Here is a 15,891-nt window from a genome sequence, read left to right as displayed (position 1 = left end):
TTATGTTCACAGCAGCTGTGACATCCTTTTTCGCACATCAACAGCTTTGTACTTGAAAGCAGCATCAATCATATAACAATGTTCTCCTCGCTTTTTGTCTCCATCCCTGTAATTACATGAGTCACCATAGCACCCATACAGTGTCTTTTCTGCTAAAACAACACCCGTTGCCTTGACAGCCTGAATGTGAAGTAAGCTGTGATGTTTCATCCTCTCTTGCAGATACCAGAGGACGAAGAGTAGGAGGCCGTGCAGTGGAAACATGAGTCTGGTGGAGGTGAGGCAGACAGCGGGGTCTCTCACCCTGTCCCTGTCCAGCAACGACTCCAAGGAGCGATACTTCGACCGCGTGGACGAGAACGACCCCGAGTACCTCCGCAGCAGGAACATGTCGCCGGACCTGAGGCAGGACTTCAACATGATGGAGCAGAAGAAGAGGGTCACCCAGATCCTGCAGAGTCCAGTATGTAGCCCGCAGCTCCATATAAGTGTCCTCCTACACACAAGCTTTCAGTGTGTATGAGTAATAAACAGCAGGAGAGGCATGCCATACCTTCACTCAAGACTGTCTGAAATGCATAGTTTTTTCTTGTGTATGTGAAGGTAATTTCATACACTCGGCTGCACTCAGTTATGGGTTTAGCTGTGAGTTTACGCTGTAAAATATTGTCACTCTTGCCACTGTCCAAGCTTGTGAAGGAGTTCAGTGTTAAATTGCATCTGCAGCTACAGTCAAAGGTGGTACTGTCACAGATAAACATCCAGAGTAAATATTGACGTATCACCTTTGATCTCTTTGGTGTCTTACCAGTGTTATTGCAGATTAAGTGTGCAGCACTGACGGACTATTTTAAGTAAAATAGACTGCATATTCAAAGAATACATCAATTAGTTTATCCCAGCCGAATTGGCTAAATGTTTCAGTCATTTTCAAGCAAAAATTCTCTGGTTCAGGCTTTTCACATGTGAATATTTGCTGGTTGTCCGTATTGTGCACAATATTAAACTGCATGTGTTTGGGTGTTGGACTGAAGGTCAGACAAAACAAGCAGCTTAAAGACATCTTGTTCTCTGGGAACTTGCAACGGGCATTTTTCTGACTTTTTATAGCTTGAACGATTAGCCGATAAGGAAAATATTCTTTGGTTGTAGCCCCAATTGTAGCATTTTCCTTTCATTCTGCTCTTATAAATAATAGCAGATATTATCTCAGTATGATATAAACCAAACGGATGATAAACCAAGCCGTGCAGTCTGGTTAGATGAAGTACAAGGAGGTGCAATAAAGACACGGCAATGAAGAGCACGGAAATAAGACAAGCCCACACTCATCTGCGATTGCATAACAGGCCCAACAAGTGGAACTCATCTCATCACCATGGGAACCGTTGTCGGATGAAGCAGAATGCTGGAGCTTAGCTACGGCACACAGAAAAAAAAATAGTGCCGTTTCAAGATTCACAGGCTACTCATGAAGTCAAAAATTGATAGTCAGGTTTAATGCGATCCCCCCTGCTTCTAGTGAACCGCCTTTTCACAGACATACAAAGAGGTCTTTAGTGGTCTTTCGTGATTTGTGTACAGGTGTAATAAGGAGCGTCTCAAAGCATGCTGTGCTCCCTGACACATCCTGAGATGGTGTTCTAATGAGGTTAAGAACAGTTGAGTTGCTAGGTTATTGGAGCGTTACGAGGGTGTTTGCATTTCTTCTTCTTTTCTCTTCTCTCCTCATCTTACCCTCAGAGAAAAAAATCTCTTTCTTTTTTCTCTACAGGTGTTTAAAGATGAGTTGGAAGGCCTGATTCAGGACCAGATGACGAAGGGCAACAACCTCACAGGTCTCCTGGCTCTGAGACAGATTGCTGACCTGGTAATGGCCAGCACTTTGGGAGGGGCTGGCCCCTTGACTTCCCCCATCAGTGAGTGGCAGTGTGTTTCAGTGTAGATGTGTGTGAATGTCTCCCTCCGGGCCTGATTGTCATTCAGCATGTACACTCCGTCTATGTGCATTATGCGGGCTGAATATCTTCATTGTCAGAAGCTGAATTCCCAGACTCTTGTGACACTGAACAACCCTGAAACAGCAGAAAAGGCAGAAAGTTGTTGACAGCATTCTTCATTGTCAGTATTTCTATTAAGTAGCCCTCATGACCTCATGTCATCATGTCTTGGTAATGAATTACAGCAGTTTGCAATGCTAATTATGTTAGCGTAACCTCTTTGCCTTATGTTTCTGGGGAGGTCACAGAGCACCCTGGAGCTGAAGAAATGTTTGGAAAAAGTCACTGTAGGAAATGTCTGTGAAGTTGCTGAGGCAGATCTGCTCTTTTAAAAAGTTAAAGTGGCTGTGAAAGATAGGGTCCTGTATCATTAAATGCCCTTATATGGTGTTGCAACCCAAAAATACCCTTCAGTTTCTTGATGGGAATTCTGAGAAAGGCCTTTTTTAAGCTTCAACTGGAGAGACTCAAGTTCCCTGGCATGTTTTAACTGTATATACTGTGGAAGCAAACCATGTAATGTTGTTGATGCATCACAAGTTACAGATGATGTTATGTCTTGTGGCAGGCTTTGGGATGGTGACCCCAGTCAATGACTTGTATGGCATTGAGTCTCCCTCCTTTGCTAAAGGGGAGAAACAGAGTCGCTGCAGGCTGGCCAGCCTCTACAGGCTTGTTGACCTCTTCAACTGGGCTCGTTTTACAAGCTCCTACATTACTGTGAGTACAACTTCACCATGCCGCTTCAGTGCACATCTGCTTATGTATGCCACACAAGGTTTGTGTATCTTTATGTGAGCCTTGTGTCCTCTGGATCCTGGAAGGCTTAAAGGGGAATACCTCTTTATTTTCAGAAACCATATATTATTTATGGTTTGGAAAAGTCGAATTTGTGAATATGTACAGCTACCCAACAGCAATAATTCACAGTGAAATATGTGATGAACACCTGCGATGTCAAGATGTAAAACTCAGATTTTCCCCAAAGACAAAGCCTAGAAAGTCAGTTCTATCAACCCACACACCGATTTTTGAGTTTTTAGAGTGAAGAGAGCTTTCCTCTGTGTTTTCTGTATCCTTGAATCTTTGAAATGGCTCTCCCTGCTCTGAGTAGCTGCTAACCCAGCTTAAAGAACTTTTTTAAGTGTAGAGATTTGGTCTCCAGTGGCGTCAATGCTTTAACAGGCGTTTTGACCCAGACAAGTATGTATTTTATTGGGGAAACACTGCAGTGGCATCATAAGGTTCAGAAATGTGTATATCCCAGTCTCAGATTCTCCTGTACGAGCTGAACAAACACTGATTAAACACTGTGGTAACATCACAGACGTTTCTGAATGTTAGGATTCTCTCACGTCATTAATTTTATTGTAACCTAGATGCGTTTTGGATTTTAACAATATGTTCATTTGTGTTCACCAATATGTTCATTTGTGTTCACCAATATGTTCATTTTGCCTCAGGTGCGTGTCAACAAAGAGCAGGACCATGTTCTTATTGGTGCACGAGGTCTGTCTTTTGCTGAGGTGACAGCAGCAAATTTGGTAAGCACAATGACTGTGTGTTTGTTGTCATTCTTCAATCATGAGTACGGACAGCATTGTCAGGAAATTTGAGAATATGCAGGGGCAAAGGTTTGAACACAATTCCAGTATTTTTGGTGAAATTACAATTAATGTCATTGTAAATCCATTGAATTAATGCCCTAAAATCGAAGAGAGGAAAGGTTGTGGATTTGATATTAACTTGCATGTGATCAGTCCTCAGTTGTTTGAGTTTTTACTTTACTAAACCAACTAAGCCTATACAGAATATGCTAATAATACAACAGTGCTAGCATCAATGTTAAACAAATAATTATAAATATATATTTTTATTTGAGCCATTTTTAATTAAATCTAGGTGATTTACAATGAAGTAGAAAGTGACTTGTGTTTTTACAATTTTAGGATATTTAAAATGAATTTATGTCTTGATGATTGTTGATAAAATATAGTATGTGTAAATATTTTACTGCTTGGAGTATAACTGTTAAGCAAATTGCATCATCGTAGATGCTAGTGCAATGTCGTGTGTATAGAAGGTACACGATGACGTCATTTTTCCTTGAAGGTACTCTGTAGAGTTTTTGACTTCCAATAGCGCTATGGAGCAATGTTTTTATGTGCGTGTCCCTGCACACACACAAACACGTGGGTACACATAGTAAAGTGCAGGAAGGAGGCAAGAAGTAGTCTGCTAGCTGGCTAGCAAACATGGATGTAAACAGTTTTGTTAAGCCTCAAGGATTCACACAGTGTGTTTTCGTAAGCAATTAATTCATGAAAACATAACTTTGTTTACAAATAAAACTCCATAGAGTGCCTTTAATGATTCATGAACATACTGTATGTAATTACCTATAGGTTCAGTATTTACAATTATTATTCTTTCATGTTCTGAAATAATAATGCGTTTGTCCTTTTTTCTGCCATGTGTAGGTGAAAGTAAACATAATTGGTGAGGTGGTGGACCAGGGTTCTACTGATCTGGGTATCGACCACTTTGGGTTTGCTCCTCATGCTGCCATTTACTTAATGCGCCCTGATGTGAGATGTATCATCCACATACACACCCCTGCTACAGCTGCTGTAAGTATGCTCCAGGCCAATATTAAATGAGCTTCATCTTAATCAAAGCATAAAAGCTGCTGCTAAATGCTTATTTTGCACCAGAGGAAATAGGCTGAATTAAAAGCAGCCCCCTGCACGCCCAGTTATTTTAGATGCAAACACCCTGTAACGTGCTTTTACCATTTCCTTTGAAGCTCGGCTGTAAAATGCACAGCACATGATGAACGCCGCTGTGTAAAGTTTTATTTGTGCCTGATAGCAAAAAATGTGCCTCTATTTAGAAGCTGGTGCGTCACAGTCTTAGTTGCTTTTATCCCATGTGAACAGGTGTCCTCGATGAAATGTGGAATCCTGCCCATTTCCCAGGAGGCTTTGCTTCTGGGAGACGTGAGCTGCTTTGGTTACCATGGCAGCCTGGATAATAAAGAGGAGAAGGTGGAGTTTCAGAAAGCTCTGGGCCCTACTGCCAAGGTACTGTCAAACCAAGGGACTCCATCAGCGAGAGGCTCACTTTCTCATGGGAGAGAGGGAGTTATTATATTGCACTGTATGCACTGGTTGTATATGAGGTTATTCACACCTGTTGGTTAGTAAATATAAACCAATTAATACATGTGCATACAGTATGAAATGTGTGTGTAAAAAGAGTCACACACATGCGTTTAATACCCGTCTTTTGCTAACCAACTTCAGCCATAAGCATTTTGTTTAAAACTGAAATCTTTCTCACTTTATTACAGAACCATTTACAAACATGAAGGGAACAGAATATCAGAAACACTTTTTAATGGAATAGTTTTTGACATTTTGGGAAATACACTTATTTGTTTTAATTGCTGAAAGTTAGATGAGAAGATTGATACCACTTTTTGTCTGTCTGCTAAATATGAAGCTAAAGCCAGGAGGTGATTAGCTTAGCATAAAGACCAGCTAGCCTGGCTCAGACCAAAGCTAAAAAAAAAAATCTGCCCGGGGTTTTGTGCGGGACTCTTTCTTGGCTGGATACAGTGATTTCCTGGAGTCTTGTCGTCACTGTGAGATTGCCAGGTAACCAGCGAAATTTCAGGAAGTCACTGCACCCTGTCAATAAATAGATCAGCACATAACCTCTTGTAAAAAACCACAAACAGATTTTTACACTTTTTTGTAGGATTGAATAAATGAGGCAGAGCGTGTCCATTAGTACGCTTACTAAAAGGGCACAATGAACAGTACATTTTGTTTTATGGTGGATTTCCACTTTAAAATGCAGAGATTATATTAGTACTACACGTGTCATGTATCTTGATTAGGGAATATTTGCTAATTAATGCATACATGAATTAATTAACAAACATTAGCATATCTGGATATGCATTAGCTCAGATGGATTTGTTTAGTGTATCGTGGTGATTATGGTGGGCCATCAGGCAGCTCAAGTGTTTCCTGTGTTTTTCAGGTGATGATCCTGAGGAACCATGGCCTGCTCGCTTTGGGAGAAACAGTAGAAGAGGCTTTTCACTATGTGTACCACTCACAGCAAGCTTGTGAAATCCAGGTATAAAGCGATTCTATTCTTGATACTACTTGACACTCTTCCTGCTAATGAAATAGAATTGCACCTTTTAAGGTCAGAGCAATTTGTAACTTGTTTGTGGCCTTGATACATTTTTACACATTTACAAACTAAATGTGTATAAATTACTTGTATAATTTTTTACCTGTCGAAAAGTTTTTCTTTTCTTTTACAAGTGAGTCAGACTTGCAAATAGTATTACTGCAGTGCCTGAAATGGAAGCAAAGCTGATGTCTAACATACAGTGTGTTTGAGCAAAGCTAAGTCAAATATGTGCTAGAGAGTGTTGTTCATAGTCAGAGCCAGGTGGAGCCCTGCTGGGTTTCTGAGACACCTGTTGCTTTGTATCGAGGAAGCAGTTGGGGAGATTTTTTTCATCATCCCGCTGCGTGGACTGTGTTTGTTTTTCTATTGTTTTTGACACATATTGACAGCTCAGTTCACATATAATTACAGTTCTTTTGAAATGAAAATCCTACTGTATCTTAGGGGAAAATATTTATCGTTCTGAAATGGATCTCCGTCTAAGTAAATGCAGAATTATAATTAATGCATGTGGGAAAATCTTCAGTAACTTTACACAGAATAATAATTTGGCCTGTAACTCCAAAAGTAAAAATTGAGTATACCAATAATTTTGTTATCACGTGCTTTTGTTTAGGTGCATGCTTTGGGATGTTCAGGCGGCGTGGACAACCTTGTCCTCCTGGACCGGGAGAAGTTCAAACCCCTGACCCAGGGAGTGGCCGCTGCCGGGTTGGTGATGGACAATGAGGTCAAGTGGAAAGTGGGCGAGGCCGAGCTGGAGTCCCTTATGAGGATGCTGGACAACCTGGTAAGTGAACCCTGACCTGTGCCTTTTACCCATGATGCTTTGAGTTTCCTGTCTCGGGTGCTTCCTCGGGAAGTGTCTGATTAGTGAACACAATGAAACGAGATGCGTTTCTGTTAATCTAATGTGAAAATGATTTGTGTAATTGAATCATATTGTTTTATGATAGCTGTCACTGTGAGAACATTTTTTTCACTACAATTACAGATACTTATGTAATTATTGTCAGACCATGTTAAGCACAGTGATCTGTTTTTTGTCTGTGGCTAACAAGCTGTCTGCTGGTCTTGTTACACCTTTAAGATTTCTATGCTGTGCTGCACTTCTGTCAATTTAAACCCTGCTATTCTGACCACACTGCTAATGACCAGGCCCTGATATGTTCTCCGGACACACAAGATGTCAGACTGTGTCTGTTTGAGTGTGCTACTCGCTAACAACTGTGGCTGGAGTGGGCTGCAGCTGTGTTAGCTCTGTGTGATCATAGCCCGCCCACCCTCTCAATCATAGCTTCCAGATGGTGAGGCATGCTGTGGGCAGTTACAGCTACACAGGCCACACAATCACTTAGTGTAAGGACTCTTGTGCACTCAATTTGGAAATCAGATTTGGCGTTTTCTCCAAGACTGTTGAATATGGCGCTGGGTGCAAATGCCAGTACACTTAGTGCGACAGGAGGTCTGTCGGTCCATGCCAGAAGATGGAGTTTGCTAGTTGTAATGAATGTAATGACGTCGGAAATGATCCAAAAACACTAAAGGTCACAGCTAATAATACAGCTGGAAGGATAAGATTTGGAACCGGACCTGCAGACTTCTTACAGCAATAAAAATGATAAAAGGACATATATATATATATGGACATACATTTAAAAAGTAATTTATTATTTCCCTAAACCAAACAAGGAGATGGGATGGATGAGCTGTGTGGATGAAGAGCTTAGTATTAGTCTTCCAAAAGTTACCACTCCTATCCATCCATTTATCCATTCATTATATTGAACCAGCATTCTGTCACACTGTAAAAGCAACCAACAGTCACAAAATAATAAACTTCATGTTCCACCACACTCTTTGTTTAAATGTTACAACTGGTGTATTCTGTGTTTTATTTATGAGCCATGTTTCAAGCCTAAATATAATAATTAAAGGTGGTCTCAGTGGTCTCATGTTAATCTTGATTACCAATATGTCTTCCCTCATCTGGGCTACCTGAAAGGTGGTAACAGATACTGACCTGGTGCCTTCTAGTGTTCATTAATCAGAACAATTTATATGTTAATCAAGCCTATACCCAAAAAGTGCAACTAATCACAGGACACTCTAAAAACATCTGGAAACTGTGCTTTGGGTGACACAGTGAACAATACTATGCAAAAACGATGGCTTGCTCTCCCTGCGGCAATCAAAGGACACAAGGATTTCTTTTCTGTGGCAAACTTGTCATATTGCCTGCGAGAAAATGCCAATTTTGATTTTGATTGTAGTGTTTTACTGCCGGCTCTAGACTGCACTCTGCGCATACTGCGATGTACTGCGTATGTCAGTCTGTCTCATCTGTCTCTGCCTTCTTTGATGTATTGTTAACAACACTCTCCTTTAAACCAAAGTTTTGTCTTTCCCTTCTGAAACTGGATACATCTGCAGAAATGCAGTTTGCATATACAGTGTTGTTTAAATATTTAGAAGCATTGTGTAAGTGAATCTTGGGTGACCCAAGCATCCTTTGAATTTTGTATCTTTTATCGTTGATATTTCTTATTTAATGGATTGTGAGGGAATACTGAAGATTAGTGCAAAAAACTGCACCTCTGGCAAAGTTTAGTAATGTTTCCTCTTTGTGCGACCTTCTAGGGATACAGAACCGGCTACTCTTACAGGAACCCCATTGTCCGTGAAAAACCCCGCTCTAAGAACGACGTGGAGATCCCTGCCACGGTGTCAGCTGTGCCACCAGAGGACAGTGAGCTGGGACTGCGTAGTCCCTTCAAGTTTATGGTGCAGAAACAGCAGAGAGAAAGGACTCGGTGGCTCAACTCGCCCAACAGCTACTTGAGGGTCAATGTTCCTGAACATTCACCCAGCGGGGATGTCAGCCCCAGGACCAAAACCATGGTGAGTTGATTTCCATGTCAAACTGTAACAACACATTTAATAAACTAAGCCTTTACTGTTTTGGCCTCTGAAGGAAATGCTGCCATTTCTTTGTTTTAGCCTGCCCTCTTGTGGCCAGTTTGAAAAATACATGTTTTAAATCTTTGAGTTCCTTCCCCATTTTTTTTACTTATTAATCTGTTTTCTTTTCCTCAGTGGATGAAGTCTTCACAGCCAGGAAACAGCATTGGCACACCAATAAAGATTGAGGACCCCAACCAGTTTGTCCCACTCAACACTGATCCCACAGAGGTTTTGGATAAGAGAAACCGGGTCAGTTCAAACACCATCACATTTTTCACACATTGCCCCCACAGGTTCATTCATTCTTACTGCCTGTATTATATCATGATTAGTATTTGAAAAATCAGTTTGAAGCTCAAATATACTTTTTAAACATTCTTGATGGTGTATGGCATAGAAATTGGTACTTGTTTTTCAATAAATTGACGCTGATAAGAGCAACCAATATGTTCTGACAAGTCGGGCTGCAGCAAATGATTAATCTGGTGTTTATTTTCTCAATTAAGTGATTGCTTGTCTTGTGTGAAAATGACAGAAAACAGCAAGAAATGTCCATTATAATTTCAAGCTGATGTTGCCAAAATACTCAGTTTACTGTCATATATGACAAAGAAAAGCATCAAATACTCCCTTAAGAAGTTAGAACCACCAAATGTTCAGTATTTTTGTTTGAAAAATGACTACAACGATTAGTCCAAAATAGAGAGCGTTGCCATTTAGTTTTTGTCAACTGAATGATTAATTGACCAATCGTTGCAGCTCTACTCTATAAGAATAGAAGCTGCAGTCCATAATCATGAAGCTGATGGATTGATCCATTGAAGAACTCTACTGTGTAAAGAACTGTGATTGACGCACGTCATGTCGGCAGGTGTCGTGTGGTATTATATGTATGTAATGTCAAAGATCCCTGAACCAAGTTTAATATGATTTTGTGGATATGTTTGTTCAGATAAAAGAACAGCACAGAGGTGACCTGATGACTGCAGGACCAAAATCCCAGTTATTAGCAGGCATTGTTGTGGACACCATACCAGGACCAGTGAGTATATTTACCATTTGTAAAAAGTTACAGGTGCAATCACACTGCATGATTCACAGTGTGTTACTGTATTTATTTTTCCCAATTTCTGAAACACATTTTCTAAAGCACTGTTGCAGTACTCAAAACACAAAGAATGATCACAAGAGACAAAGACGAGACAAAAAAGAGCTGGGGGTGTGCATACCCAAAGTCAGATTCCAAAAAGTACATGTGCAATAGTCCTTCAGTTTCCTTTTTAACTTGTTACCAACTTACAGTACTACCAACAGGTGGACCAAGTGGCTACAGGTAGTGAGACGCGTCCTCAGACTTCCCCCTTTTAACATTAATGTGATCATATGGGAAATTCTAAAAGAAAGTCCAATCAAGACAGTTAAATGTCTGCTCTTAAGTAACTGTGTCAGTGTGACAGAAGACACTATAATTGTGTCTCTTGTTGAGACATACATACTGTAACTCAATGATAAAGTCAGATAACCTGTTTCTGAAAACAGCTGTCTGCTACTACTGGAACGAAATGAAGATGCATACGTACAGATATCTTAATTTCTTTTATATTTACTGCAAAATGCATTGCATCAGATGACCATAATGTCTTTTTCTTCTCTCCTTTCAGGCTTTCATCATTGAGGACGAGGAGCACACTCGCTCTCTTCCCCCCAACCCTTTCAATGAGCTCACCGAGAAGGAGCTGGAGGAATACAAGAACACAGTAGAAAGGAAGCAGCAAGGCCAAGAAGGTAGTCCATCCTTCATACATGATCTGTAGGAGTGTTTCTTTACTGTTACAAAGCCTTACAGTGCACCATTGCCCTTTTAGAGGCACAGAAAACTCTCTACTTAATTTAATCCTACTTGGGTTTATGCAAACTCTATCTGACTTCATCCCATGTAGATTATGAGTGTATGATGTTCTGACGTTAATCCTTTGCGATCACAGAGGTCGTGACAGAAATTGAGACCAAGAGACAAAGCTAATCTCAAGGGCTAACAGCAATATCTGACTTCACCAAGCAAGGCCAAAAAGAAAGACTTAAAGTTGGAGAAATCAAATTGAACTTTTGAAATGAATTGCAATTACTCGTTGATTACGTTGGTCTGATGCTAATATTGTAGTTTTATATATTCCAAAAGTTTGCTGTGCGTATTGCATCCACAACAGTCATTAGGCGGTAGTCCAGGCAGCTCATTAGTCCAGTCAGTGTGTTTGGTTCCTGCCCGGAGGAAATGTTGGAACTACTTTCACTTAAAGGAGGATATTCCTGCAAAAATACCAGAAGGAGAAAAATGTCAGTCCATAGTCCAGAGTTGTGAAGTCAGCTCACAGGGACGGTGAGAGACGAGCTGCAAAGACATCAGCGTTGTCAAACCACTCAAGTCGCGGTTATGAGTGTAGACAAGGAAAAAATGTGTGCGCAGGCAGCAAACATTTGTACAGCTGGGTATTAGAGTAGCACCTTTATTTGTCACTATCACAATAATGTGCAATGTGATCAGCTAATAGAGATTAATAGAATGTAGCAAAGTTGTTAAACCAGCCTAGTGTTGATTTTTGTGTTTATTTGCCATGCTGGCAACATGGGTCTAGGGATGGCAATGTCGGTTGGCTGGTCGACCCCTTTTTGGTCCAGACTGAAATATCTCAACCAGTCTTGTACAGACATTCATGGTGCCCAGAGGATGAATCCTTATGATTTGTTGATCTCCTGACCTTTTCTCTGGTGCCATCATGACGTTTTGAGTAAAATGTCTAAAACTAATGGATGGATTGCCATAAAATGTGGTTCAGATATTCACATCTTGAATTGTAATCACTTCGGTGATCCTGTGAATTCTCGTCTATTAGGCCAATAATTCAATTTTTGTGGTTTATGACCAAATACCTGCATATAATGACATTCGCATCAGCCTCAGTTGTACTTTGTGTTTAGTGCTAATTAGCAAACACACTCAACTAAAATGGTGAAGATGGTAAACATTTTACCTGCTCAATATTCATATATTAGCATTGCCATTGTGAACATGTTAGCATGCTGACATTAACATTTGGCTCAGAGCACCACTGTGCCAAAGTACTTCCTCATAGAGCTGCTAGCATAGCAGTAGACTAGATGTAGATGTTGTTCATCTAATGCGCCTCACTCACATGAACATACCAGCTTTAATGAATGACTGACCTCTGATGTCTGTAATCCTTTTCCAGAAGATGATGATGCCACTGATGCAGATGAGATGACGACATTTGATGGCTCTACTATCTCCCTCTCCCTCTCTCCCATAATGACGCCAGCTAAACAAGGTAATTAGATAGTCAATAGGCAGCGGCTCGTTTGCTTCTGTGTTATGTCCCTCTGGTGTAATCTGTAAAAAGACAAAAAGAAATGCCTCAAATTAAATGTATTATTACAGCCTGGTCGGTGTTATTGCACTTCTTATCCACATCTCTCTTCACTGACTTGGTTTCATCTGTTGACAGACACAATTCCCAATGGGAAAGACCACTTGGCAGAGATGGAGGACGATCTGAGCATCGAGGTGTCCAAGCTAAGCATTAGCACTTCGGAAACGGTGGAAATCTCCATCACATCGAAGGAGAACACAGGGGAGGCTCAGACCCCAGAGAGCCAAACCAAGTCCCCTAAGAAAAAGAAAAAGAAGTTCCGCACACCTTCATTCTTGAAAAAGAGCAAGAAAAAGAAGGATGAGAAAGAAAAAACTGAAGCCTGAGGGCATTAACTGTAAAAACAATTAGTGTTTTGCTAGGAAAAGATCTTGCGTTCTGAATTTTCAGCTTATTGAAGGGAAGTGAAATAAGACAAATGACTATCATTTAGTCAGAAGGTCTCCCAGGACTGTGTTGTTTTCACACACCTCCCCTCGTTCACAGCTATTATTTCATGTGAAAGTTTTTCCAAGATGGTAAAATTGATGTTTTTTCCCCCCATGAGAATTTGTGATAGACCACTCCTGAAGGGCTCAGTAAAACGAAATCAAATGAAAGGTGAATACAAAACTGCATATTTGTGGTTGTTATTACCCATATTTTTAATGGGGTTTCAAAATGGATATCATAGGACTACAAGGTTGTGAAGGTTATGAAAACATGAGATTACATTTTCATATTTGTGATTTTTTTTTTCTTTTTGCACAAGGTCATTGTTGAATGTATACTGAAAGCTAAGAAACAATTTTAAAATGTAACAATCACACTAGTAGTGTAACAGTGGCCGAACATATTAAGATTATACAACGTTTAGCCTTATAAAAAGTACGATTTGTATCTGAGCTTATTCATAGTTATATTATCTTGTAATAATATATGTGGGTTTATATTATAGGTATTACAATATAGTGTTTGATAGTTAAATAAATGATTTGATAGTCTTTACATATTTACTTTGCATACTAACTCTTATACTAAACATGCTGTGATTGATAATTCAGTAATAATTCATGTTGTTTTTACATTTATGTCAGTGGTATTGTTCCCATGGTTGCTGCTTTATTGTAATTGTGACAAGGAATTGACTGTGACTAACAGAGAGAGCTCAGCAAAGTGATGATTCTTGCATATTGATGTTTATGAGTTTGACTTTTACAGAATTGACAGTAAATCACTACTTGTTTGGATGTTTGACAATGAAAGTGAAAAGCCTGAATCACAGAAAGTTGAATGTGATCAATGTTTTGACAAAAATAGTCAGTTGATGGCAATATGCTGCGGAAAGCTCATCTTCATAGCCACTGTCAGAGTTTGATATAAAGTATATTAAAGGACCATATATTTACATCCCAGTCAATAATGTGAACGGTTTGTTTTGACCCAAAGGGAGTGAACTCTTTGCCTTTGTAAATAGTTTGTTTTTGTGAAGTTCTTTTGCTACGCTAAACCAAATGTTAAACAATGAAACATAGAATTGTGACAGTACAATCTAATAACAATATTTTAACACTTCTTTTATCATGTTTTTTATTCACTTTAATGCACAGCGCATTGTGTTTACAAATTGGATTACTTATGTAATTTGTATGCCTAGTGCTTGTATTTTCTCTGTTGTTTACATTGCTATTTGTGTCGCCTGGGTTTCTTTCCATGGTGCTTTACATTGCAGTCGTCTTGCCTCAAAGTCAGTCCTTTTAAAATTGCCTTCCACCAAATGTAATAAAAGCTGACATATGTTTCCATAACTATTTTGTTGCTCTCTTGCTTATTGACTGAAATATATTTGATGTTAGCATTTCTTATCTTCACTCAAATACATTTTCAAACACGAGCAGGGTTTTTTTGAAGTCGTTGGATACTTATGCATGCATTTCATTCTGGTGTGGTGTGAAACTCCAGCTAATTATATCCAGATCTGAGAGACTACACACCTCAAGTATGAAATGAAGCTTTCTAGAAAACTATTTACACAGCCTCCCCTTTTTTAGAAAAGCAGCGTCCCCCTAAAACAATGCACTCTGTTCAGTGATAATTGACCGTGTGAAGCTGTATAATCAGTCTTCAGCCATGATATGAATGGGCGTTGTCATGGTAATCCACTGAGAGGGGGCTGTGGAGACAAAGAGGGGATTTGGTGTCTCCAACAGGTGTTCATGTTGGGGGAGTGACAGGATCTATACCTACACCACCCCCAACTCTCTCTCACACACACACACACACCTCTCCTTATGAGATGACATGAGGACAAGAAGCTGAGGTCAAACGGTTGTGCATTTAATTGAACATAAAAATTACCAAATTAAGAAAAATTTGAAACATTTTATTTTGAAGCAAGACATACTTATGCGTCTTATGTTAACAAAAAAAATGCCAGTTATCAAGAAGGAATTAGTTTTCTCTAGTCATGGGAATAATAAACAAACAGGCTTTTTCTTAAATTTTTCAGTTGTTATCTAAAAAGCATGACCAGCACCAGGATCCAAACATGTTATCTGATCAATCCTTTACAATGTGCGGATGACAAAGCTTAGCGCTGAGCTCTTCCGTGTCCTGACAGTGCTAAGGAGAGGACGGAGCAGGTGACACACGTCTGGCCTGCTGGAGTGTCCTTCTGCTGTGACCTCAGGGCAAAGTGCAGCTATTGTTTTAAAACAACAGGGGCCTGCTGCTGCATAATGCTTCACCCAAGACCGTCATCTTAGAGACCACCAGCATGGGAGAGGATAGCATCAGATAGACAGATAGATAGACAGATAGATAGATAGATAGATAGATAGATAGATAGATAGATAGATAGATAGATAGACCTTGATAAACAAAAAGATATATTTTCCCTTTCAACAACACCTAAAATGCCTTATACTCTCTGCTGTGTGAGACCAGCGTGGGATGTTTGGCACATTCTTTCATAAACACACAGACACACCAGAACCGTGTCACTTTGCCTCCTCTGTGACAGCCGAGCCACTGGTGTAATCCTCAGGCTTTTCAGATTACTCCAGTTGGGGTCACATTCTACACCAACCTACAGCGGGTCAGCTTTCCACGCTGTCGCTGTCAGCGTGCAGCACGCACAGTCAGTCAGCCTGCACACGAGCCTCACAGCACAGATGAACCTTTTCCTGGTGAAATGCTGTCAGTGTCCAAACCCCCACTGAACTCTCTGTCTGTGTCTGACTCTATTTATCTGTCCTTTGCAGCACACGGGTAGCCTTAGATGATGTCTG

The 15,891-nt window shown here is 40.1% G+C and overlaps 1 protein-coding gene across 2 annotated transcripts; it reads left to right on the top strand.

Annotated features, from left to right (window-relative positions):
- The first annotated feature begins 373 nt into the window (after positions 1-373).
- On the top strand, positions 374-13,173 carry add3b (adducin 3 (gamma) b). 2 transcript variants are annotated; one of them, XM_070915456.1, is made up of 15 exons: positions 374-463; positions 1,775-1,919; positions 2,569-2,720; positions 3,464-3,544; positions 4,481-4,630; positions 4,940-5,083; positions 6,051-6,149; positions 6,829-7,002; positions 8,853-9,113; positions 9,309-9,425; positions 10,129-10,218; positions 10,838-10,961; positions 11,117-11,125; positions 12,449-12,520; positions 12,698-13,173. In XM_070915456.1, the coding sequence occupies exons 1-15, from the start codon at positions 389-391 to the stop codon at positions 12,946-12,948; spliced, it is 1,944 nt and encodes a 647-aa protein (XP_070771557.1). In that variant the 5' UTR covers positions 374-388; the 3' UTR covers positions 12,949-13,173. The 2 variants fall into 2 exon arrangements, with proteins under 2 accessions (XP_070771557.1, XP_070771556.1); XM_070915455.1 differs by lacking the exon at positions 11,117-11,125 and having other exon boundaries at positions 389-463; positions 12,428-12,520.
- Positions 13,174-15,891: the final 2,718 nt, after the last annotated feature.

The sequence above is a fragment of the Enoplosus armatus genome, chromosome 12, assembly GCF_043641665.1.
Source record: "Enoplosus armatus isolate fEnoArm2 chromosome 12, fEnoArm2.hap1, whole genome shotgun sequence".
Taxonomy (NCBI): Eukaryota; Metazoa; Chordata; class Actinopteri; order Centrarchiformes; family Enoplosidae; genus Enoplosus; species Enoplosus armatus.
The sequence above is the reverse complement of the archived record's forward strand: the minus strand, read 5'-3'. Positions and strand labels throughout refer to the sequence as shown.